Consider the following 26,674-nt stretch of genomic DNA (forward strand, 5'->3'; position numbering starts at 1 on the left):
GTCTCGAATTCCTGACCTCAAGTGATCTGCCTACCTCAGCCTCCCAAAGTGCTGGGATTACAGGCATGAGGCACTGCACTTGGCCTATACTCCATATTTAAATCTTTCCAGTTGCCCCCGCAAATGCCTGCTTTACTTTTTTCTTTTATTATTTTTTTTAATCCAGACAGTGTCTCGCTCTGTTGCCCAGGCTGGATTGCAGTGGCACAGTCATAGCTCGTTGCAGCCTCGAACTCCTGTGTTTAAGCAGTCTTCCTGCCTCAGCCTTCCGAAGCACTGGGACTATAGGCGTGAGCCACTGCTTTCTTCAATATTTGACCCAGAATCCAATCAAGGTTTGTAACATCGCATTTCACTATTGTGTTTCATTCAATCTTTTTTGATTCAAAATTGCCCTTTCCCTCCTTTATCTGTTCATGATATTTTGTTTTTGAGGTGTTCAGGCCAGTTGCCTTGTAGAATGCTCCAAGTAATTCTTCCTTTATGCTCCTGTGGATAAACTGCATGTCACTTAGATTCTGAATGGGCATGAATTCCAACATGATATGCTAGTAACATTTTTAAGACACAAGATAATCATTTTTGTTTGAGGTCTGAGTGCTCTCTAGACTTAGGCCAGCACGTTTTGGATGCAGCCAGGAGGAAGCCATTTCCTGATTAAGGCTTAAGATGCCCAGTAGTTTCCTATACTTACCCAGCTTCAATAGTTGTAAAAGACATTCCAGTTATCAAGTAGATGCTTTTTATTTTAAAAAGTAGCATTTGTTTTCCTCCTGTCTCCCTGTAGTAAACTAATAAATTCTTTTAAGAGCCAGCCTTTTAAATATATTTGTGTTTTATCCCATTTACATATACCCAGTATATGGATTTTTCTCTAACTTCATTGACATTTTACCCATTTGGTTTCTTAATCTTGCTGGTCTATTTTCAAACAGGACAAGACTAGTCAGTATTACAATCAAACCAGAACTAATCCTACACACACATAGTGCCAGAAATAAGAAAATCTCTTTTGACTATTTTCATTAATACTTCTGTTTAAATGTTTTTTTATTTTTTTTTTAAGACAGAGTCTTGCTCTTTCGCCCAGACTGGAGTGCAGTGGCACCATCTCTGCTCAGCTCACGGCAAGTTCTGCCTCCCGGGTTCATGCCATTCTCCTGCCTCAGCCTCTCAAATAGCTGGGACTACAGGTGTGCACCACCACATTTGGCTAATTTTTTTTTTTTTTTTTTTTTTTTTTTTTTTTTTTTTTTTAGTATTTTTAGTAGAGACGGGGTTTCACCATGTTAACCAGGATGGTTTTGATCTCCTGACCTTATGATCCACCCACTTCAGCCACCTGAAGTGCTGGGATTATAGGCGTGAGCCACCATAAATCTTTTTTTTAACAGAAAATTTAGTTAAATATTGGGTTTAGAGCCTCCAAATACACAGCCATATAATATACAGAAAATCTGGGCTCTTGAAACAATTTTAGAGAAGAATCCTGCTTAACTGCAAAATAATAACAACATAAGATCTTTACAAATACTTTTACATATATTATCTGACCTGATCTTTACCAAAACTCTATGAGGTAGTTGAAGAGGGTGGTGAAATCTCTCTTTTTCAAATGAAGAAATTGAGGCTCAAATAGATGTACCTGACTTGCCCAGGATTCCATGACTATAAGCAGCCAAGATGAGATTTCAATCTGGTTGGGAAATGCGTGCTAAAGGTACACTTTTGTGGTGCGGTTTCACTGAATTGATTTCCTCAGTCATTCTAGAGCTTTATATTTGGCAAAATTAAGATATTTATCTTAGGAATAATTAAGCTTCCTACCATCAATAACAGTTTGACATTCTCTTCTGTAGAAGTCCTGCCTTCATTTTTAAATTGCAAACTCCTCTGTCCATTGTACAGACTTACCATGAAAATCTGGGGACATTATTGCTTCAGAGGATATCCACTCAACATAAGGGTTCAAATAACCAATCATGGCTTCTCTGGTTTAGGCAGATCTGAGAAAGCATCCGTCAATTCGTAGATGCTCCAATGAAGATGCAATTAAAACATTTAATAAATCCTGCCCTCATACCTCATTTTCATTGTTAAGAGTTTGCTTTTGTTTTTTCTTTCAATTTTCTGGGTGACAGTGATCATCAAACCTACAAAATTAAGGTCTGGAGGAGTCAATTGTGATTGTTCTTTTTGCCCCATCATGGATTTGCCTATTTTGTTTATTTTACTGATTATGGGAAATTGATAGATTGAAAACATCAGAGTCATTGGTTGTCAGTAAATGATATAATCAAAATTATAAGGCAGTTTTGTCATAGACTTAAATTATTCTTCAGCAAAGTAATAATAGGTAGGGGTGTGTGTGTGTGTGTGTGTGCACGCATGCGTGTATACAATAAGTCCTCACTTAACATGGTCTGTAGGTTCTTGAGAACAGCAACTTTAAGTCAAATGAAGTGTTCAAACTGGTCCTCCACAAGGTGATTTCATTCAATTTCCTTTCATTACAACGTTGATGAGAAAAAAAGTTGGTCTTGTTATAGTTGTTTCAAGACCAACTTCAAGTTGTTAAAGTAGCAGTTTCCAAGAATCTATGGACAAATGAGGACTTACTGTGTATATACACACACAATATATAGGCACATATGTAATTTATATATGTATATACACAGTTATTTGTTCTTTTTTATTTTTTACTCGTTACATTTAATATCTTTATCATAGGAAGGCTGACAATATAAAACTTCCTATGTATGAAAACTCAAAAATAACCAAAGTGGCAAGTGAATAATTCCTTTGAGAAGCAAAAGAACAGTACAATGTTTATTAACACGTTTCTTCCTGAATTTTCTTCCATTTTTTTAAACACACAAAAAAGCTTTCCTGTACTTAGATTGCTGTTTTCTGTTTTTAATGTTGTTAACATACATATCATTGCATTTATGGGTAGTAGCAGATAGTGTAATATACATGAAACCAACATCTAGGGATGACTGCCTTCTGAGTGCTCACAGGTGGCGTGTTCTCTTATTATCCAGCTTAATCACAGCTCCCTCAACTGATCACTTCATCTGCAGTATTTCCAATCTGTAAATCTGGTTGGCACAAGTTGGTTTTAGCATATTTGGAACCATATTTTAAATCACTGGAACCACTTTGCCTTAATGCCCATGGGCTGTCAGCTCCCAAGGGCCAAGACCAAGTTTTTCTTAACTTTGTGCATATAGCATGGGACCTGGCCAGAACAGGTACTCAACAATTTTGCTGAGCAGAACTGTCCTCAGTGGAGAAAAGAAAGGAGAAAGGCTTTACTGAAGACTGCCCCAAATACAAACAAATTCTATTTTAAATGGAATATATACACTTTAGCCCCCAAATGCAGACCAGTGCACCTCTGTGGAGTAGTTTCCGACTAGTCACCTGGTAACAGATCATTCCTGTCATTCACAAGCTCAGTCCCATCTCTGTTTCTCAGTATCTTGAATCAAGTTCTCTCTCCTCTAATCATGGAAGAAATAGAACCAGAACTAGTTATTTTGGGTAAATGGGAGCTACTTAAAAGATTGATATTTTAAAAGCTTAAATGAAATGTTAATCAAATATGATTTGTGATTATTTTCTTTCTATGAATATTCTTTAATTGTGGAAGGCCGTTTCTTAGGAAGAGAACAAGGGTTCTCTTTTACAACCGAAAGTTTGTTTTTTTGTTTCTTTGTTTTTTCATGAAATTCTTGAGTTTTAAAAAATTGATGGTTGTTTTGCATATCACCTAGTAGCTGATTCAATGGTTTGTTTTTCTGCTAAATGTTAACCTTCAAAACTTGAATTTATTTCTTAATTGCTATTTCTACTTCAGGAATCTTAAGAAAGATGGCTTAATGCAGTCAGAAGGGACAAGCATAATTTTCTTCCATGGCTATTATAAGTATTAGGAGAGTTTTCACGACCATGCCATAGCTTCCTAGTGATGCAGAATTGGTAAGACTTGTGTGATATATACATGTGTGACTTGTTACATATCATAGCAACTGTATGGTAGGAACAATGTAAATAGCTTCTCATTGCAGTTGACCATCATTAGAAGAATCACTGCATTCCAGTGTCTGAAGAGCTTCCTTGTCCTCAGGAAAATGTTAAGTCCTGGTCCCATCCAAAAGGCACACCAAAAACAAACAAACAAACAAACAAACAAACAAAAAACCTCTAAATCATCTCCTTGTTACCTTTGTTAACTGTTCCCCGCCACAGCACACACAAAAGTTTACAAAAGTATTGAAAGGATATTCTCACAAAAAAAGCGAAGTCTGAGTTTACAGAATGAGTATCAAGTACATGCAAAAAAGCTTTCGTTTCACCCGTATATAAATGGCTCTAGAGAAAGATACATGAAAAAAATTCTGACTACATAACACAGTCTTTGTGGCACTTAACTAGGGTTAGGGGAGCAGGAAATAAATAGTTCATAGTTAGGGTCAATTCTCTGTCCCATAGTCCAAACATGGAGATCCCACAGTGTCCCAAGGCAGTAAACATCCAGGTATCTTTCCAGATAACTTCCTGAGAGTCAGAGCTTTCTTCAGAGTTTCTCATCTTGCCCTTCCGAAAGCCAACATTATTGCCTTCAGTTTCCGCAGCCTGAAGTCAGCCATCCTGAAACACAAATTGGAACCTATTGCATGGCTGGATCTCGTGTAACAAAGTAAGAATGTTCCTAGAAAGCAGTTTTTCAGATGAATTTGAGGGAATATCTGAAATGATCAGTACCTCATAGTCTCAGGATTTAGTGGGAATTAGGAGATCACATAGGTAGCCGGGTGCAGTGGCTCACACCTATAATCCCAGCACTTTGGGAGGCTAAGGTGGGAGGATCACTTGAGACCAGGAGTTCAAGACCAGCCTGGTAAATATAGCAAGACCCCGTCTCTACAAAAAATAAATAAAAACCAGCTGGGTGTGGTGGCACATGCCTGCTGGCCCAGCTACTTAGGAGGCTGAGATGGGAGGATCCCTTGAGCCCAGGAGTTCAAGGCTGTGGTGAGCTATGACTGCACCACTGCAGTCCTGCCTAAGGGACAGTGAGAGCTTGTCTCAGAAAAAAAAAAAAAAAGAGAGAGAGATCACGTAGTTCACCTAGCACATGAACTCTTGAAGACTCCTATATGGAGTCCAACTAGGATGTTGACCTTTAAGGGTATACCACAAATCATTAGTCCCTCAAAATGATTCTTGTTAAAAGGTTTCCCTCTTAGAAATCCACAGTGTAAATTAGTGCATAAGGGCACTGAGAAAACCTGTCAATCTACATATGTATATGTACATATGTATGACTATATATGTATATAACATATATTCACAAACATATTCCATTTTATTTAGTCAGCATTTCCCAATGCTTTTATGATAAATATTTGTTGACTAAATTTAATTTAGTAGAAGATAAAGGAAAATAAAAGAAGTTTAAAGGAAATACATGTATTCTTACTGCCAAGAGAGTAATCTTGACCTGTTCTGACATGCAGGGGCTCTGTGGTCGTTGGTGAGTGAGGTACACTGCCACAAAAAATGTTCATACCCTTATATTTTAAAATGAGTATAAATCCTGGAACTCTGTTGGAGGAAATACACGGATTACAAACACAAGTACCTTTTCTGCGTTCTACAGTTTTTAACTACAGGACTCACAAACATCATCTGATACTAAATAATAAATGTGTAGGTCAGTGCTCCTAATGCCATTTATTGGTCTCGCCTGGCAGAAAAAAAAAAAATCTTAAATTTAAAAACTACTTTGTCTACATATTCAACCCCTGGGTATAATTTTGTCATTTTTTTTTTCCTTCTTGCTTATTCCCTAAACAGGGCAAACATCTCATTTGTTACTGATTTCAATGGGATTGAGACTATATACCATACATATGCATTTCATGTAAGAGCATACTTCCTTCATTAATTAGCACAGATGAAATTAAATACTTGGGGTCAGTGAATCATCCCTGTGCTTTAAGAGAGAAAAACATGTTCAGGCACAATGGCTCACATCTGTAATCCCAGCACTTTGGGAGGACGAGGCAGGTAGAATACCTGAGGTCAGGAGTTCGAGACCAGCCTGGCCAACGTGGTGAAACCCTGTCTCTACTGAAAAAACAAAAACTAGCGGGGCGAGATTGCGCCACTGTACTCTAGCCTGGGTGAAAGAGTGAGACTTTGTCAAAAAAATAAAAAAAAAAGAGAGATAAGAACACAGAAAGGATAAGAGAGCATTTGAATATAAAAGTTCAATTTCCAGAAAACAAATTTAAATTTTTTTAAAAACCCAGATACTTGTTTATATTTCCTTATAGAGATTAATGATCAGGAAATCTTACCTATGTGATTGTCTTACACCCAATAGGCTGTGAACTTCTCCTAACTCAGAAGCACAGTTTAAGTAACTTGAACTGTGAGAGGCCAATAGTAGTGAGCTCACGGCCAATTTCACTATTTGTTTAACAAAAGCAGGTTCTCCTCTGAATTCAAAGATGCCCATGAGGTGGGTGCCATCCTGAGCACTCTGGTAGGCGTCCTGCCATCAACCTGGAGAAGCTCTTTTTCTGAGATTCCAGGGGCAGCTACAGCACCCATGGAAATAGCCTCTGCAGGCTGAGTTGGTGTACGGGGTGACTAGACAGGGAATCCAGAAAATCTTCTTGCACGATGATTCTTTGCTTTTTTTGGATCACACACCCGCATGAGAATCTGTTTAATGCATGGACTCCTCTTCCCAGAAGTGAGCATATGTTCATGTATAATTTTACATAAAGTATAAAGTGCTGTCATGAACCCCCTGAAGTCATTAAATAGACGTCAGGTTAAGAGCTGTTGGCACCAAATCATGATCTTTCTCTTATTCCCGTTTATATTCCCAGCTTGAACTGTGCTAGGCCAGTAAAAGAAGTGGGGGGATAGGACTGATACAGTTGCCAAGATGATCAGTGGGGGAAATGTTAAAAATAAAGTGGGTGTTGCAAATCTATAGAGACAGAAAATAAATTAGTTGGCTGCCTAGGGCTGGGGCGAGGTGGGGGAGAGTAACTACTCATGGGTGTAGGATTTCTTTTTGGAATAATGAAAATGTTCTAAAATTAGATTGTAGTGATGGTTGCATAACTTTGTGAGTATGCTAAAAGCATACTGAAAGTATACTAAATTGTATACTTTTAAATGGGTCAGTTTCATGGCATGTGAATTATATCTCAAAGCTGTTTTTAAAAGTGGATGTTATAAGAAACAAAAAAAGTGTTTCAGCAGAAAGTTACAATAAACTTTGTATGACCAGAGCTAATGGGTGGCCTCCTTATGTACTGCCTTCAATCAGGAAGGAACTAGGGGGATTTCTGGTTAAAGGTCATTGGAGTTTTTCTCATCTTGGAGTGACGTATGGAGAGGTGTGTTTAGGTCTCCTGAAGAGTGCAATGTGGAGGACCACCCATAAGACTAAAGAGCACTGGCTTGATCCAGTAGGATCTCTGCCTAACCCAATATTCTGTTTATGAGAACGATTTGACAGGGCGGCAATGGCTGTCCTCCATGACATTGCTTTAAACGTTAGGAATATGATGCCAATTTTCTCAAATCCTTTCTCTTAATACACTATAGACTGTTAACTAATAAATTTATCTAACTCCATCTTGAATCAATTTCTATGTCAGCATACTCTAACAAATTCCATCTGCATCCTACTTTGCTTTGCATGATTTTGCTCACGCAGAGGCAGAGCCTGGTTTAGAGATCCTCAAGGGCCGTGTATCTCTGATTCTTACCACCCCCTTTTCCATCATGCTGTCAAAAGCTTCTTTTGAGTACAGTCAAAAGTTTCCAATTCTCCTTTATCGAAAAGTCTTTTGCTTCCACTGCCTTTCTTGACTCTGGCCCTGGTGCTAGCTTGGAAAACCAAGCTGATCTGTATTGTGTACTGGTATCTTGGATATATAGTCATGGGCTTCTGGGGCATCATTTCAGTACGCATACACGACAGCCTTCACTAGGTTTCAGAACTTGATCTGGTTCAATTTTTTACATCATGAAACTGAGATTCAGAAAGAAGAAACATATGCCCAGGGCCACATAGGTAGCCAGTGGCAAGACTAAAAGCGATACATGTCTTCATTCCCAACCATTCTGCTTTCAGAACTACCAGGCTGCCCCCCAGACCCTCTGTCACGCTCCTCTCAGCACTTTCAGCCTCCTTCTTCTGGTTTTCTCTGTGGGTTGACCTAGCACTTACCTCTCCATCCTGTCTGGTCTCTTCTCCTTCATCCTGGTCAGGTTCGAAATCCGTGCCCCGGTCTACAACATCCACACCAGCATGCACCCTGGGCTTCTCATTTTCCCATTTGGCAAAGCCTTTGTCCTTTGCTGCTTTGTCATGGAACTTGGATTTCATTTTAGGGAAGGTGTGGGACCCTGAGTCCCCCCAGCCAGCCTCTGACCAGACAGGTTCAGTCTGGGTGGCCTGGCTGGTGGTGGCCCTCTGTAGCCTCACGGAGATCTTGCGAGAAGAGCCTGTAACCAGTGTGATGGCTCTGCTGTCTAAATCCCTGTGTCTAGCAGTGACTCCAGGGAACTCAAACACCTCATCCTGTGCTGGAAGTGAAAGAGGATGGTGATTATTTGACATCTGACTGCTTGATAGCAAAGCATCAAGGAGAGTGCAAACAGCGCGAGTCTGGCATGCAAGGTCCTAGAGGAACCGACGAGGAACAGAACTCAATTAGCCGTAGGCAAGCTACATGTTCCTGAGACTGGAAAGCAGAGAGAAGCAAGGATGATTCAAGGGTTTAGCCACTGCTGCTCACCCTAAAGAAGGCCTTAGCATTTAGAGAGACTGACTGGGTTTAGACCCAGAACCTAAATGAGGTCCAAGTGTGAGGAGGCAAGCAGAGAGAGACCATGGCAGCAAAGAAGGTAGAGGGCATTACCTGGGGGCAGCGAGGGGCTTCCAGGCAGTGACCCATGACCACTGCTCAAGGAGGGCGCCCGGGCAAATCTCCTGCAGGCCAGAACCAGGAGGTCTTTGCACTGTTTGTGACAATTGGCTCCACAGTCTGAAAAATTCCAAGGGTGTTGCAGATGATTAGTGTGTCTGATGTTGATTGAGTTTCCAGGGTGGCACTTGATTTTTCAGCCCTCCCCTCCCCAACCCCAGTTTCTGTGTTGAATTTCAGAGTTGAGCTCAGGCCCACATGGTGTGTCTAGCATCTGGAAAGGGGCCGTTGGTCCACACTTGCCTTCCTGAGGTTCCGAAAGTTCTCTTACGTTTGCTCAGCTTGATTCTCTATGCAATTGAGGACCTAATGAGCAATTGTGCCTAGGGAGCAAATAGAGTCCAGCCTGAGAGGTCAGTTGCCTTTGCCCAAAACTAAATGCAAATCAAATGGGGTTGAGAGTCTTTCCCAGGCTTAGATGGAATCCCCACAAAGAGAGCCTAAGGCAGGATGAGGGCAAGACGCCTCAGCTTCTAGTCTCTCCCAGGCCAACTGCTGCCTCTGATCATTTATTGTGAGGTGTTCCTCCATTCAGCACTTGTCTGGACTTTTTTACTCTTCTTCATTTCCAAAACCTTTCAGGGCCAGTGATTACATCTTCTGCTTCCTTCCTTTGTATAGAAACAGAATACAAGACGGGCAGATGCTCAGTAAATATGTTCTGTATTTGCTTATGGCTTTGAAAGGGCATGCAGCAGAGTCTGTGAAACTGCCCATTAGGATGTTTTCGATAAGGTAATAGAATGTTAATTACTACTTGGGGTAGAAAAATGTGGCCACTTCAGATGGTGGTTCACAATTATTTCCTGTGGTGAGGGTCCTACACTTCACTGAGAATCATTGAATAGAGATCATCATTTCTCTCCTACCGTCAAAGAGGACCTTTCTAACTATTTCCAATACCCATTTTCCCCTAAGTGATCTTGTTTCCAAAAAGTCTTAATGACGTGTTCAATTTATTTTAATTAGTTTTTTTTTCACTTTATATGCCATTAAGAAAATACAAGAGATAATCCAACGGTATAATATATTTTCATCTTTATAAAACTGCGTGTGTGTGTGTGTGTGTGTATTTTAGGGTATGAGGATAGAAAGCAGAATAAAACGAATGACTCACTGCTGGGCAATAAATTCTTGCAGTATCTTTGCTGCTTGAAAGTAAAAATCTAAGTTAGACCAAGGCAAGTGATAGAGAAGCACTAATGGGAAGGTACTTCTGAGCATTAAACAGTGGCTTCCATTGAGATTTGGGAAGCTTTTTGTTCATGCAAAATGAGGAGCAAATACCGGAAAATAACTGGAGAAAAAAGGCATCCTAGGGGAACAACATTCATCTGAAGGTATTCTGTGATTAAGATGTTTCTTTTTGTAGTTTTATTATATTTTTCAAACGCATTGTAAGATTCTTAAAAGAACCATATAAACTGTCCGCATAGTGTCCAGCAACTTCTTAAACAACAATAATGTGTACTTGATCATATATGTACAAGTAGCAACACATTCCTAAATGCTTAATATACATGCATATAGCATTTGTCAAATATATTTGATTCAATTGTTTATAAACTTAATTAAATGGGAAATATAGAGGAATGCATTCACTGAAAAGGACAAAAATACATTTTAAGTTTTCTCCTTGTTTTCTGTTACCATCTATGTGATTTAGTAGAGAAAAGAATAGCTAAGTGTGAGTGGGAAGAAGTGCCTATGGATTATAGAAATAGTAAGTAGTGTTTTTCTTTGAAGGAAAAATTTCTTATATACAGTATTTTAGCTACGCTTGTCCCACTCAGAATTCCCACCTTAACTGGATGCCTCTGATTCAAAAGAACTAGATTTATGTGTGTTGATAAGAGTGGTTTGTAACAAGCTATAAAATTCCAATTTTAGCTCTCCAAAACTCCAGGAACTCCTCCTCAGAGGCAATCATTCTCAGTTGCCATTGACCCAAAAGACTGAAATTCTGAATAATGTCAAGAGCTTTTGTAGTTTAACCAAATTTGATTCTTAACCAAAATGTCACATTTTAAAAATTTTAACAAAATAACATTGATTTACCTTTGCATTTGTATCCTTGCTTGATTATGCCCCAGAGCTGTAACAAAAGACAAAGGAATGTCAGGGAATCTGAGGATAGATCTGGAAGAAAAACAAGGCCACTGAGAAGGAAGTCCTGGGAAGCTTCATGACTAGGCAGGCACAAACAGGATGTAGCCACTCTTAACACCCTTCCTGCCAGATAGAAGAACCCTCTCTGGGCCCCTTCCAGCTATGGTGATAACATGAGTTTCATTTCCCTTTTCTTTCTTGGAGCCAACTGGGAGCCGGGATGGGAAACTACCAAAGTTTGATGCGCCAGACTTTGGCCTGATGCGCTCTCGGCAAAATGTACAGAGGAGATGGCCACTTGGTCTTTGGGAACCCCTGGCTCCCTCTTTTTAATGACACCAGCTGCTCTTGGTACCCACTACAGGAAATGAAGCAATGGAAGAAGCGCGCCTCACATGAAAGCATTTGGATTTTGCTAGGTTATTTTCTGAGTAGTATTTGTCCCATGGAAAAATACAGAAGAGGAAATGATCTTAGTTATTCATGTCTTCATTCTCTGCATTTGCTCTATGTTTGGCCTGTGCCAGGGCTGTAGGAGATGTCGAAAAAGCTCAGATTCTACCAACCAAGGAGTCTGTGACTTCCTTGTGGTTAACGAGTAGGAAGTGACAAATCCCTGAGGCGAGATGTGAGGGCCCACAGTTCCACGAGGGAGCGTTTGCCCGGGGGTTCAGGGGCAACATTCTGGTGGTGGTGTCTTCGCTCTCCAGACAGACTCCTAAACACCATAAAGAAGAGGGCCTTGCCATGCCTTTCTGTGCCTCCCCACAGATCTTGCACGGGGTGACAGATTCACCAGAGGTGTACAGTATGGGTAATTAAATGGGCTTAGCTCAAGTTGGAGAAGAACTATTGCTAACCTTTTCGTGTTTGGGTTAGGTGGCTATTATCTACTTAATAAAATAATGTCGAAAAAAGCAGGGCCCACTGGGACTGATGGGGGTGCCGTTCACAATGTTCACAGTGTATTATAAGCGAACAATGCCCCCACATGTGGGCAGCATGTCCCGCTCTTGCAGAAGAGTAAGTCACAGCCAATGTGAAGTGACTCAAGAGTACAGGAAAACTCCTTACTTCTTCTTGACAAGGAACTTCCGCAAGTAGAAAACTAAAATTCCTTTGAGCCTTAACAGCTATTTGGTCCTTCAGAATACATATTAAAATGCAAATGTCGGCCAGGTGCGGTGGCTCATGCCTGTAATCCCAGCACTTTGGGAGGCCGAGGCAGGTGGATCATGAGGTCAAGAGATCAAGACCATCCTCGCCAACATGGTGAAACCCCATCCCTACTAAAAATACAAAAATTAGCTGGGCATGGTGGTGCAGCATGCCTGTAGTCTCAGCTACTCAGGAGACTGAGGCAGGAGAATCGCTTGAACCTGGGAGGTAGAGGTTGCAGTGAACCAAGATCCACTGCACTCCAGCCTGGCGACAGAGAGAGATTCTATCTCAAAGAAAAAAATAATAATAAATAAATAAAATGCAAATGTCTCCTAGGACAGAGCAATATTTTGTCTTGGGGACAGGAAGGATTATTTGACAACTAAGTAGAAGCAAGGATGGCTGGAAGACAGAGGGGCATGATCCAGAAAAGGGCAGTGGTGGCCAGGATCATCACAGCTTGATCTTTACGATAATCTAGTTTGCTTCTCTTTTGTAAAAGGTGAATGTGATGATCCAGGAAGTTAGATAATTTCCAATCTCCCACAACCTGGAAATTCCTTCTCCAGAGCCCTTGGTAATGATAATAGCAATCATAATGATGATAGCTATCATTTCTTGAACTCTTGCTATGTGAGAGGCACAGTTTTAGGCTCTTTATACATATTAGCTTGTTTAATTGCTCATGATGTCTTTATGGTATAGGTAATACTATTTTTCTCATTTTTACAGACAAGGAGACTGACTTGCAGAGAGGTAAAGTCCGTTGGCAAGGTCTCATAGCTAGTGAGGGAAAGAAGAATGTGTCACTTGAGGGAAAGACAGGAAGCCACTGCTCCTGCATACTCTATGTGTGAGCAAAGGCACTGAGGTGGGACAAGAAAGGATAAGATTTAAGAAGAGACATCCTAATATCCAGATATGTTACATTATTAGCATTGCTGCAGGAACTGCTGAAAAACATACAGTCAAGCAAGAGTGCTGGGGGTGGGGGTGAGGAGGTAGGTTTGCTAATGCTTACTTAATAGCCAGGAACAAACAATAGCTAGGAAGAGGCACTGGGCCAGTGTGCCTGCCAAGAACAAGAGAGGATGAACTCATGTGGATGGGTATGCGGGAGTATTTCCCACAGTCCTTGGATTTGAGACCACCGGCTGCTGTCATATTTGGAGTAATTATGGTGTAAGGAGCAGTGGAGTGAGAGTCAGGAGACCTGGGTGTGACTCATGGTTTTGCTGCTAATGATCTGTGTGACCTTGGGGGAAGTCACTTAACTTCTCCAGACCTCAGTTTCTTCATCTACAAAATAAGGGAATTACTAACACTCTTTCAGTTCTGGAATTCTAATTCTAAAATAAATCTTCTGCAGAGCAAGTCTGTTTGTCTTCCTTAACCTTAAAATGGAATTTATTTTAAAAGCAGATGGTTCCGGCACTGGAATCATTCTCCCACAATTCCTTTCAATGACACATCTATAGAGCTATAGTTATAAATTCCTTTGAAAACCAATGGGCTTTTTAACATGAGTGTCAGTAAAGATCAAATCAAATCGTACCAATAAAATTAAATATATTTTAAAAACAAAAACAGCTGTAAAAATTTCAAATGAGTAAATTTCAATTAAACTCTCAAAGTATCAAGGAATACATAAAAAATGTGTACTCCAAGTCATGTGATGTGCAACATGTCTAATAGTATTTTATCATGCAACAACATGGTGGGTAAGTATTAACTCCCTTTTACAGATGGAAATAGACCCAAAGATGTGAATGACTTGGTCAAAGACATAGAGTTAGCAAGGGCAAAACAGAAATTTAACCCAGGGTTCCAGACTCCAGGTCCAGAGCTTTCTACTTCATCACAGCTGCGTCAAGAATGCAGCACCAGTATCTCTGCTCCAATGAGTCAGGGGGACAGGTGTGGAACTTCCAAGAAAGTCTACCTTGCTGCTCCCACAGAACCAGGGCCTCTGTAAAAGGGAGGAACAGGACAGAAGGACTCGAGAGCAGAGATTAGACCTTGAGTTTGTTTGTTTTTTGAGACGGAGTCTTGCTCTGTTGCCCAGGCTGAAGTGCAGTGGTGCTATCTCGGCTCACTACAAGCTCCACCTCCCGGGTTCACACTATTCTCCTGCCTCAGTCTCCTGAGTAGCTGGGACTACAAGCACCCGCCACCAACCACACCTGCCTAATTTTTTATATTTTTAGTAGACATGGGGTTTCACTGTGTTAGCCAGGATGGTCTCCATCTCCTGTCCTGATCTCATGATCTACCCGCATCGGCCTCCCAAAGTGCTGGGATTATAGGCGTGAGCCACCATGCCTTTCCGAGTTTTTATTATTATTATTATTATTATTAGATTTAGAGATGGCAGCAGCGGGAGTCTCTTTATATTGCCCAGGCTGGAGTCGAACTCTTGGGCTCAAGCTATCCCCCTGCCTCAGCCTCCCGAGCACCTGGGACTGCAGGTGCATGCCAAAGCACCCGGGACCTTGAGATTTGGTAAGGGCCTTCTGACTCTCACAGCCCACCAAAAGACAGATGCATCATCCTGACTTTTGGCTGAGCCATGCCATGGCCCAGCAGCCTGACCTTTTGTTCACTGGGTCCCACTCTGTAGGAGTGTGTCACACACGGCCGCATCCCACATCAGAACTTTCAGGTCTAAGTACTTCTAAAGATTTCCATCAGAATAGAGAAACTAGAGAAACATGAAAAATGAGATCATTTTGTTTTGTTTTGTTTTGTTTTGAGAGTGAGTCTTGCTCTGTCGCCTAGGCTGGAGTGCAGTAGCACGATCTTGGCTCACTGCAACCTCTGCCTCCCAGGTTCAAGTGATTCTCCTGCCTCAGCCTCCTGAGTAGCTAGGATTACAGGCACCTGCCACCATGCCCTGCTAATTTTTGTATTTCTGGTGGAGATGGGTTTTCCCCATGTTGGCTAGGTTGGTCTCAAACTCCAGACCTCAGGTGATCCGCCTGCCTTGGCCTTTCAAAGTGCTGGGATTACGTGCGTGAGCCAATGCACCTGGCCAACCATTTGCTTTATGATAAAATGATCTGGTCATGCAATCCCAGTGGAGATACTAAAGAAGAACTTCACCTTCTCTGCAGTGAATAAAGAGAGCTAGTTAGACTGGCTTTGCCCTGTGTCACATCAGCTGCTATGACCACCTGGGACCATCTTTGAGGTAATGGCTGCCTCTTATTTACCCATTCTCAGAGGAGTGTGTGCTTGAACACAGACTCTTGCATTTGGCCCCCCAAAGTCAGTTCTTTGAGCCTGGGATGGGAAAAATGTAATTTCTGGTAATGTATAATATTGGCAACAAATTCAATATGGGTCAACAAGTCAACAGGAGGACATGGCTGCCAAATAAAGCTGACATGACTGAGCTCCGGCATCTAGAAAAAGGGGTGACTGTCGCCGGGCGTGGTTGCTCACTCCTGTAATCCCAGCACTTTGGGAGGCCGAGGCAGGCGGATCACAAGGTCAGGAGATGGAGACCATCCTGGCTAACACGGTGAAACCCCGTCTCTACTAAAAACACAAAAAATTAGCTGGGTGTGGTGGTGGGCGCCTGTAGTCCCAGCTACTTGGGAGGCTGAGGCAGGAGAATAGCGTGAACCCGGGAGGTAGAGTTTGCAGTGGGCCAAGATTGTGCCACTGCACTCCAGCCTGGGCGACAGAGCAAGACTCCGTCTCAAAAAATAAAAAATAAAAAAAAGAAAAGAAAAGAAAGAAAAAGGGGTGATTGTCATACTCATCTGGGTGCTGGGCCTCCCTCACCTGGAATACCGCATTTTCCATTGTATTTAACTTGGATATCAACTGGAAGACATTCAGGGCCCAAGAGTTTCTGTTAAGGCCAGGATCAAAAACTGACTTCACTTCCCAAAGAATTATCAAAGGTGGGGGAAGGAAGCGTGCAGTCTTCATTTGTTGCAGTGGTGTAGGTGAAGCACAGGGCTGACAGTCAGTACACCTGTGTCGGAGTCCAAGCTCCGGTAATGATTAGCTGTGCAATCCTCAGGAACCTGGGTTATCCTCTCTGAACCTCTCTATCTTCATAAGCAAATGGTGAAAGTAAAATACCCACTTCAAGGGTTTGCTATGAGGATTAGTTACCATAATGTCTATGGAAGTACTTTGTTAACCATCAAGCATTCAGTAAATGTTATTTATTATTATAACCAGCTTCTCTCCAAAAAGATTTTTTCTTCTTTTTGAGTTGTGAATTATTGAACCATGCCATGATGGATTTCTGGTCACTAATACCACATGAAATGAAAACTGGAAGGAACTCGCTAAGATAAATGCACCTCTTAATTGCAACCACTTATGAATATTAGTGGTAATGCCAGGGCTCACTGGGCTGACACTTTTCCCTGGCAGGGATTAATAAACAAACCCACTCTCTTGAGTTAACAGCCAGCCTTCCCTGTTTTTGCTAGCCCTGCATTCCTAGAAAATAACGAAACCTTGCCTCTGGTGTTTAATCTTTAATTTCAGGGAGGCATCACGTTTTATGTCTGATTCAAAGCAGACAGTGAACTTTATTTCGTGTATCATTTTCCTACCCTTTCAGAATGCCGCGCAAATAACTACTTACGTAAGAAAACAACGGAAAACAGACTTACGAATCCTGCACAGTGTTCGCAGAAGGTTGGTTTGAGATAGGTCATCTCCTGAAAATTATGGATAAATCCTGGTCCCATTTTACAGTGTAGTTGGGATTTCGCTCTCAGGAAGTAAGCCATCATTTCATCTTTACTAATTAGGCCATCCCTGTTAAGAGAATCAAAGAAGGGAGGGATCTTTGAGTATCAGGTTGCTATGTAGTTGCCACACTTGAATCACCCACCTCCCAAACCTTTGTGGCCAAAAGCAGATGAGGAACATTCACTTCTCTATTACATCTCAGAGAAAGGGCGAACCTCAAAAGGCATCTTCAGGTATTGAACGCCTTTTTCAGTGAGCAGAAAATTGGGTATGTGTGCACCCTGCATGTGTGTGTGTGCAGGGGCATATTCATGTAAGCACACATGTAGCCTGTGCACCGCAGCACAGAAAGTCTTTATTATGAAAAGCAGCTTCCTGAAGGACATCTTTCTAGTCCTTGCCTAGCTGTAAGTTTGCGAGAATTAGGATGATGGAGAAAGGCAGAAAACTGTAATAACTGGACTGACCATTCTCAAATTCATTCAGCTTGACCCTGTCCAGGCTCCTTGGTGATATTTTCACTCACATCTTAGTGGCTCATAGCCCATTCACTGTGACTGGCTGGAAACAATTCTTCCAGATCTACTCCACACAGAACAAACCTCTGGTTCTTCCCACCTTCCTACCCCTACTCACCACATATCCTGACTTCTTGTTTATCAAAAATGATCCAGTTGGCCAGGTGCGGTGGCTCATGGCACTTTGGGAGTTAACGGTAATCCTAGCACTTTGGGAGGCCAAGGTGGGTGGATCACTTGAGGTCAGGAGTTCAAGACCAGCCTGACCAACATGGTGAGAACCCGTCTCTACTAAAAACACAAAAATTAGCTGGGCATGGTGACGTGTGCCTGTAATCCCAGCTACTCAGGAGACTGAGGCACGGAGGCAGAGATTGCAGTGAGCTAAGATCACACCACTGCACTCCAGCCTGGGCAACAGAGCGAGAACTCTTTCTCAAAAAAAAAATAATAATAATAAATAAAATAATAATAATAATAATTGGATCCACTTGACACAGGTGAGCTCCATATTGCTTTTTGTCCATTAGCATGTGCTGGCGATCACACCTTTCCTTTCCAGTTCAGAATTCTTTTCTACCTCCTGTGTCCTCTCTTGGGGCTCCTCTCTCAGAGGAAATGTTGCCCCGTCCAGCACTCTCCAGCCTCCCCGGGACTCTCCTCCTTCCAGGTTACGCTCAGTCTCTTTCCGTTTCTTCCCCCGTTCACAAATATTTTCAGGACTTTCCCACCTGAAAAATCCCCTTCCTCAGTCCTGCCACCATCTCCAACAGGTGTCTTTTCTCTCTTCCTTCTTTTACTCCCGAAGTTTTCAAAAAGAGAAATCATTAGGCTCTTTATCATTTCTTCCAGGTACTCTTTATGCCACTTGGGTTTCTAACCCTACAAATCTGTCACCAAGAACATCCTCAGTGGCCTTTTCTCATTGGCAGGAGGTCACACGGAGACATGTTTCCTTCTTTTGGCGCTCTCCCCTTAGGCACCCTGGAATTGCATGCCACCCCGCTTCTCCTCCTTCCTCTCCAGCTCTCCCTGCTCCAGCTCGCCTGCAGGGCCCTCTGACTCCTTTCAATGCCTGCATGTAGGAGGGGAGTCCCTGAAGGCTCATTCCTCAGGCCCCAGGCTCACCTCCCTCTAAGCGTTCCCACCAGAGTTTGCTCACAAGATCGCGACTCCAGCTTACAGCGGGGCTGAAGACTTCATCTCCATCCGCAGCCCTGACTGTTGTCCTGAATTTTTGCACCACATCTTCAACAACTTGCTAGACCTCTCTTCCTGATAATGCACTCTCTGTCTCAATGAACGGACCTAAGTCCAACTTCATCTCTTTCTTCCCTGTACTCCCTGCCCAGGCTTCCCTGTTGCTGTTTACTGTGCCACAATTTTCCCTCAGGCTTGAGAATTTGAGATCCCTTTCTTACCTCCTATGCAAAATAACTTTGATTTTTGTACTATAATTAAGCTATTTTGCGTAGGAGGTTAAAAAAAAAAAAAAAAACAGGATTCTAAATTCTCAAGCCTACTGGGAAATTATGGCACAGCCTAGCACCCAACAGTTATTTTTTCTGCTCCTCCGACCATCCATCATCAAGGAGGCACCAGTGTCTATTATTCCCTTCTTTGTGTTCTTGAGTTCTCATCATTTAGTTCCTACTTAGAAGTGAGAACGTGTGGTATTTGGTTTTCTGTTCCTGCGTTAGTTTGCTAGGGATAATAGCATCCACTTCCATCCATGTTCCTGCAAAAGACATGATCTCGTTCTTTTTTTTTTTTTTTTTGAGACAGAGATTCGCTCTTGTTGCCCAGGCTGGAGTGCAATGGCGCGATCTTGGCTCACCACAACCTCTGCCTCCCTGGTTCAAGGGATTCTCCTGCCTCAGCCTCCAGCATGTGACACCATGCCTAATTTTTGTATTTTCAGTAGAGATGGGGTTTCTCCATGTTAGTCAGACTGGTCTTGAACTCCCGACCTCAGGTGATCCGCCTGCCTCGGCCTCCCAAAGTGTTGGAATTACAGGCGTGAGCCACTGTGCCTGGCAATCTCATTCTTTTTTACGGCTGCATAATAGTCCATGGTGTATATGTACCACATTTTCTTTATTCAATCTATTATTGATGGGTATTATTATATGACTTTGATATTTGAATAGTGCTGCAGTGAACACTCACATGCCTGTGTCTTTACTACAGAATGATTTCTATTCCTCTGGGTATATACCCAGTAATGGGCTTGCTGGGTTGAAGTGTAGTTCTGTTTTTAGCTACTTGAGGAATCGCCATACTGCTTTCCACAATGGTTGAATGAATTACACTCCACCAACAGTGTGTAAGTGTTCCCTTTCCTCTGCAACCTCGCTAGCATCTCTTATTTTTTTCTTTCTTTTTTTATTTTTTAATTTTTTTTGAGATGGAGGCTCGCTCTATCACCCAGACTGGAGTGCAGTGGTGCCATCTTGGCTCACTGCAAGCTCCGCCTCTCAGGTTCACGCCATTCTCTTGCCTCAGCGTCCCGAGTAGCTGGGACTACAGGCCCCCGTCACCACGCCCGGCTGATTTTTTGTATGTTTAGTAGAGTCGGGGTTTCACCATGTTAGCCAGGATGGTCTTGATCCCCTGACCTCGTGATCCACCCACCTCAGCCTCCCAAAGTGCTGGGATTACAGGCGTGAGCCACTGCGCCCCTCCAAGTTTTTGACTTTGTAATAGCCATTCCTGGCTGGGCACAGTGGTTCACACCTGGAATCCCAGAACTTTGGGAGGCCAAGGCAGGTGGGTCACCTGAGGTCAGGAGTTTGAGACCAGTCTGACCAACATGGACTAGTCTGACCAACATGATGGAACCTCATCTCTACTTAAAAAAAAAAAAAAAATTGCCTGGCGTGGTGGCACATGCCTGTAATCCCAGCTACTCGGGAGGCTGAGGAATGAGAATCACCTGAACACAGGAGGCAGCGGTTGCAATGAGCTGAGATTGTACCACTGCACTCCAGCTTGGGCGAAAGAACAAGACTCTGTCTCAAAAATAATAATAATAATAATAATAGCCATTCTGACTGGTATGAGATGATATCTCACTGTAGTTTTGATTTGCATTTCTCTAATGATCAGTGATATTGAGCTTTTTTCATATGCTTATTGTCAACATGTATGTCTTCTTTACAGAAGTGTCTATTTGTGTCTTTTGCCCACTCAAACGAATGGGCACTGATTTCATAACGAAGATGCCAAAAACAATCTTTATTATATATATGATAAATAAATTTATTAATGCATTGTCTCACAAATTTATGACATCACTTGCTACGTAAATTTGTGTAACAGTACATTAGCCCATCTCTCCTCCTAGGGACTCACAGCGTAACACACTTTAGCCTATTAAAAGCTTTGGGAAGTCACACAGTAAAGACACCTATTTAATGCGATTTAACCCCGTGTTTCTCACATGTGACTAGTTAGTTCCTTTTTCAAAAGTACTAATTGATAGCTACTTCTGTGGAACATCGTTTGGAAAACAGTATCTTAGAGAAAACATCTTTTTGAGACTTTCCAGTATTAACTGCTCAAAACTTTAGTGTCATGTAAGTAAGATATGAATAGTTCAAACCTTCATTCATAGAAAACAATTCTATAGATATCAATAAGTAGAGATAATGATGATGTAGAGAGAGAAATAGATGCAGATATTTGCTAGGACAATCTCAATTCTGTCTCTAGAATCAACAGATAAAAGAAATGAAGACTGGGAAGTTATTTTAAGTCAATGTCCTATTTACATGTCACTAATAGTAACAAACTAAGCAAAGAAGTGGGTAGTTAGCAGGCAATTTAAATTTTACTTTGTGAAGGAAGTTAATGTTTCTAATAGAATTTATTTTAAAAGTATTCTTTGTTCTGGGTATATAATGAAGATGAATTTAAGATTTTAAGTTATGTTAATGTGTCAAGGCTTTTCTTGTTGTGTTGAATTACAGATTTTATTTTCTTAAATTCAATTAAGAAAAAATGGCTAGAGACAAGGTCCCACCATGTTGCCCAGGCTGGTGTGAAACTTCAAACGATCCTCCTACCTCAGCCTCCCAAAATGCTGGCATTACAGGTGTGAGGTATCACACCTGGCCCCAGATTTCATTTGTTAAAAATATCTCATACTAGCAAAAATATTAGAGAATTTTAATGTAATTTCATTTGTCCATTTACCAAAACAAAATCCAGCATTTCCTTACAGGTGATTCTTAAATTAGGAACTCATCTTGTACAATTAACAATTAATCAAATTATTAATAAAATTATTAAGGATTTCTCAGCAGTTTTTTTCAAATCATTATTTTCTTTTAATGAGTTGCGTTTTAGTCTGTAAAGCGGTTTAATTTTTACAAATCATTTGACACTAAAAAGCAATATATTTTTTCTGCATTTATCAAGACAACCTTTGATCAATCAAAGAAAAAAAGCATGAATGCTTCTTGGCTATCTGCAGCTATCGTCTGCTTTAATGAAGACTATATATAAGTTTTTTTTTTTTTGGAGACAAAGTCTTGCTCAGTCACTCAGGCTGGGGTACAGTGGTGCTATCTCAGCTCACTGCAACCTCTGCCTCCCAGGCTCAAGCGATTCTCCCTCCTCAGCCACCCAAGTAGCTGAGATTACAGGCCTTTGCCACCATGCCCAGTGAATTTTTGTATTTTTAGTAGAGACAGAGTTTCGCCATGTTGGCCAGGCTGGTCTTGAACTCCTGGCCTCAAGTGATCTGCCTGCCTCAGCCTCCCAGAGTGCTGGGATTACAGGCGTGAGCCACCATGCCTGGCCAAAATTTTTTTTTTAAATGCTCATGAGTTTTAAGATTGCCTTCAGGTCCACTAATGCGGAGGACTCTCCCAGGTTAGATCTAATTATATTTCTCCTCTACTCTTTTTTGGTGGAGATTTTTTGGGGTTGAGAGCTAAACAATAGAGGCAATATAGCAAGTGGAGTGCTTGGATAATTTACAAATATGCACTTGTGCTCAACACTGACAACACGGTCTGCCCTGTGATTCCATTCAGGTCATGTTCATACACACCAAGAAAATAATCAGTGACAAATTAAACCTGGTTCATCAAAGCACTAGGGTTGAAGCTGTCAAGATGTAAATTACAAGTTTCCCTTCTCTCCTCTGATAATAATTTTCTGCTTTAGGATAGCTGCAGTAAAATAAAACAAAATTAAAACTTACTGATCTTTGTCCAGCACACAGAAGGAATCCAAGAAGGGAAAATTGGCAGCTATACTTTCAAAGTCCTCTTGGGAAATGTACCCGTCATGGTCATGATCATAGTTTCTAAATACAGACTGCAAAGGAAAGATCAGTATTTATTGAATGACTGTGAGGCAGGCTCTGAACTTGTTATTATGAAAGCAATGATAACCAGCATATGGTCCTTTCTATCAAGGAGCTTAGAATCTAGTGAAAGATAACTAAGTCAAGAAGTCTTTATAACATACAAGACAAGTAGTTTGCTGAGGACAAAAACAGAGTAATGGTTGGATGTGGTGGCTCACACCTATAATCCTAGCACTTTGGGATTTGGAGGCAGAGGTGGGAAGATCACTTGAGCCCAAGAGTTTGAGACCAGCCTGAGCAACATAGAGAGACCTCATTGCTACAAAAAATTTTTTAAAATCAGCTGGGCATGGTGGTGCATGCCTATAGTCCCGGCCACTTGTGAGGCTGAGGCAGGAGGCTTGCTTAGCCCAGGAGTTTGAGGTTATAACGAGCCAAGATCACACCACTGCACTCTAGCCTGGGCAATAGAGTAAGGCATCATCCCAAAAAAAATGAATTTAAAATAAAATTAAAACTAAAACTTGGGCTGGGCACGGTGGTTCACACCTGTAATCCCAGCACTTTAGGAGGCCGAAGTGGGTGGATCATCTGAGGTCAGAATTCAAGAGCACCCTGACCAACATGATGAAAACCCCATCTCTACTAAAAATAAAATAAAATAAAAAATTAGCTAGGTACGGTGGCACAACGCCTGCAATCCCAGCTACTCAGGGGGCAGAGGTACGAGAATTGCTTGAACCTGGGAGGAGGAGGTTGCAGAGAGCGGAGATGGCACCATTGCACTCCAGCCTGGTCAACAATAGCAAAACTCCGTCTCAGTAAATAAATAAATAAATAAATAAATAAATAAATAAATAAAACAGAGCACTATTGGTAGAGGGGAAAGAGGAGGTAGATTAAGAAAGGTTTCCTGGGAAAAGCAAGGTTTAAACTGAAACCTCAGGGTTGAGTAGAAATTGGCTTAGTGAATTTACAAATTCCAATACCATGACAATAGAAAATAAAGTTTTAAGGTGTTATCTCAAAAAATAAACTGTACATTTAAGGTAATTCCAGTCAAAATCCCAGTAGGGATTTGCTTTAAATGAACAAATTGATTATAAGGTTCAAATCAAAGTGGTTACGTTGAAAACAGGCTAAAAATTATTTTAAATGAAGAGTAATGAGGCGGAACATGCCCTTTCAGAAATCAAATATTCTACACAGCTACATTAATCAAAACAACATGATACGAATTACCATAGAGAGTGGAGTCCAGAAACAAACCCATGTATATATAGGAATTTAAAATATCAAAAAGTATCTTTTAAAATCCACAGAGAAATTATGGATTATCCAATAACTGCTACTGCGTTAAATGACTAATAATCTTACAAAATAAATTACCTCCAAACTAAATTCTAGATATATTATATATTATTTATTTATTTATCTTTTTAGAGACAGGATCTCACTCTGTTGCCCAGGCTGCAGTGCAGTGGCATGAATATAGCTCACTGCAGCCTCAAACTCCTGGAGTCAAGCCATCCTCCTGCATCAGCCTCCCAAAGTGCTGGGATTATAGGCATGAGCCTCCGCACTAGTGTATTACATAGTTTAATGCAAAAAAACCCAAAGCTATAAAACACCAAAGATAAATAGCTGAAAATACTTTTCACATTTCATAATCTTTGTGTGAAAAAGGGCTTTCTTAGCACGACATCAATGTCAGAAGCCATAAAGAAAAATATTTTATTTAATGAAATGCAAAAAATTTGAACCAAAAAAGCTCAATTAACAAATTTTAAGATAAATGTCAAACAGAGCAAGTTATTTGCGGCATATGCGAGAGCAAAGACACAAAACTCAAACAGGCAATCACCAAATAAAAATACAAATGGTCAATACATCCATGGAAAGTGATTCAGCTCTGCTAATCATTACAGAAACATAAATGAAACTTTTTTTAACCTCTCAGATTAAATAAAATCTTAAAATACTGTAATTGATCATCTTCTAGGGTATGAGACAATAGTAACTTTTGTATCAATTTAGTGACGTAAATAGCCACAATATTTCTGGAGGACAATCAGGAATTTTAAGTGCCTACTCTCTGACACAGCAATTCCACTTCTAGGAATCTGTTCTAAAGAACTCGAAGAAAGTTGCATAAGACATACATGTATATATGTATGTAGTGTCCCTGTGTTTATATATACATAGAGATAGAGAATAAAGTCATATAAGATAATCTACAAATTATCAGTGGTTATCCCTGGAGAATAGAATTACCAAGACCTGAAAGTAAAGCTTTTTATTTTCTATAATTTATGTAATGCTTTAATATTCTTGATGATTCTATCTTCCTTTATAATCAGAAAAGAACAAAAAAGTTTCCCATTGCCCTCTGCAAAATTAGGTTTTCAAAAACTTTTGTAAGTTCTTTCTGCAAACACATGTACACAAATTTATATTTGAATTTGATTCCAGTTGTAATTAATCTCTTTCCTTTTCCCAGTAGTTTCTGTCTGTTCTATCTATCTATATTGCCCTGTGTTGCAAGTTGCTTCAGGAGTATTTTGGGAAGTAGTTAGGTATAAATGAATGAGTTAATTAAAAATATGACTAAAATGAGCCCATCTCAAGCGTTTTCATAGGTAACAGAATTGTGCAAAATCAGAAAACATTACCTTTTATTTTTTAAATCCCAGTATCATTACTTAGCTATAATAAAAATAGCTTAAAAGTTAACTATTTTGGAATGCCTACTATTTATAGTTTAACATCCATATTTATACTGCAAGTAGATTTTTTGTGGAGTAAAATTCATCACAAAATCCAGGTCTTTTGTTTGACTGAACCAATGGTAAGGAATTTGGAGAATAAGGAAGAGAGAGTAGGTAAGGAAGACAGAATGAGACAGAGAGAGAGAGAGAGAGAGAGAGAGCAGAGGAAGTCAGTATGTAGAATGAGACTGGGAGAGGGAACAGCTCTGTCTTCCGTTTCCTGGCTTCAGACATTCCTGAGCTGCAACTCAGTCCTTGCATTCCCTGGGGGCCCCTGGATCCTTTTCTCACCTTCCCCAGCTCTAAGCTGGATCTGTTACTACCACAGGCTCCATTGGACCTTATCTCCTTCTCAGACCTTCCCTCACTAATATTCCTTTTGGCACCACCCTTTTCCTTCCTGCCTCACACGCTCCACAAAATTTTTCTTTCAGCACCTCCTAGTTCCCTAAATTATCCAAGATGTAAGACATTCTTTCTTTTTCTTTAAATATCTTCTCCCAGAAAAAAGCACATTCTGTCCCAAAGACTCAATTCTGTTGCACCAGCAGATGTACCTACCAGTCCATTAAAGTCGACATTTAATTCAGGATCACAGTTTCCTGTACCCTCGATGTTTCCGTGTTCCCCCCATTGGCACTTCTTTTTCTACATGGAAAACTCTGACAGAGGCTTGTCCTACATTAGGTGATTTTTCTAATCTCAATAACATTGGGCTGCTGTGTCATAAAATTCCAAAACTATACAAAAGGAGAAACTATCCAACTTACAGGATTTCTTTCCTGCCCTTGGGTAATCAATTTATTGGGAATCTTAGTGGGACCTATGTGGGTTTTTCATGAGTGATTCTAATCCCCAATCCCTTGAGCTTTTGACAGTGACAGAGGTGGCAAATGCCTGGGAAAGAGAATTGCTGGGAGTAGCTGAGAGTATCTGGGCAAGAGAGAGTAGACTGACAACAAAGGGAAAAGGGACTTCCTGATCAATTCTCCCCAGGGCCCAATGCCAGGTAGCACTAAGTGCCTGCTAAATTGTTCCTACCTGCCA

At 40.9% G+C, this 26,674-nt stretch overlaps 1 protein-coding gene across 5 annotated transcripts in view; it reads right to left on the reverse strand.

Moving 5' to 3' along the window:
* Positions 1-2,671: 2,671 nt before the first annotated feature.
* RASGRP3 (RAS guanyl releasing protein 3) overlaps positions 2,672-26,674 on the reverse strand; it is a 131,505-nt gene continuing 107,502 nt past the window's right edge. For 3 of the 5 annotated variants that reach the window (XM_017870618.1, XM_017870619.1, XM_017870622.1), the window contains 6 exons: positions 22,752-22,867; positions 16,940-17,087; positions 11,088-11,124; positions 8,964-9,089; positions 8,270-8,628; positions 4,331-4,656 (listed from right to left, as the gene is read on the reverse strand). In XM_017870618.1, coding sequence (XP_017726107.1) covers positions 4,648-4,656; positions 8,270-8,628; positions 8,964-9,089; positions 11,088-11,124; positions 16,940-17,087; positions 22,752-22,867 — 795 coding nt within the window. In that variant the 3' untranslated portion in view covers positions 4,331-4,647. Of the gene's footprint in view, positions 4,657-8,269; positions 8,629-8,963; positions 9,090-11,087; positions 11,125-16,939; positions 17,088-22,751; positions 22,868-26,674 lie in introns of all 5 variants that reach the window. The other 2 variants (XM_017870617.1, XM_017870620.1) reach the window with 2 other exon arrangements.

The sequence above is a fragment of the Rhinopithecus bieti genome, unplaced genomic scaffold, assembly GCF_001698545.2.
Source record: "Rhinopithecus bieti isolate Rb0 unplaced genomic scaffold, ASM169854v2 scaffold_5341, whole genome shotgun sequence".
Classification (NCBI taxonomy): Eukaryota; Metazoa; Chordata; class Mammalia; order Primates; family Cercopithecidae; genus Rhinopithecus; species Rhinopithecus bieti.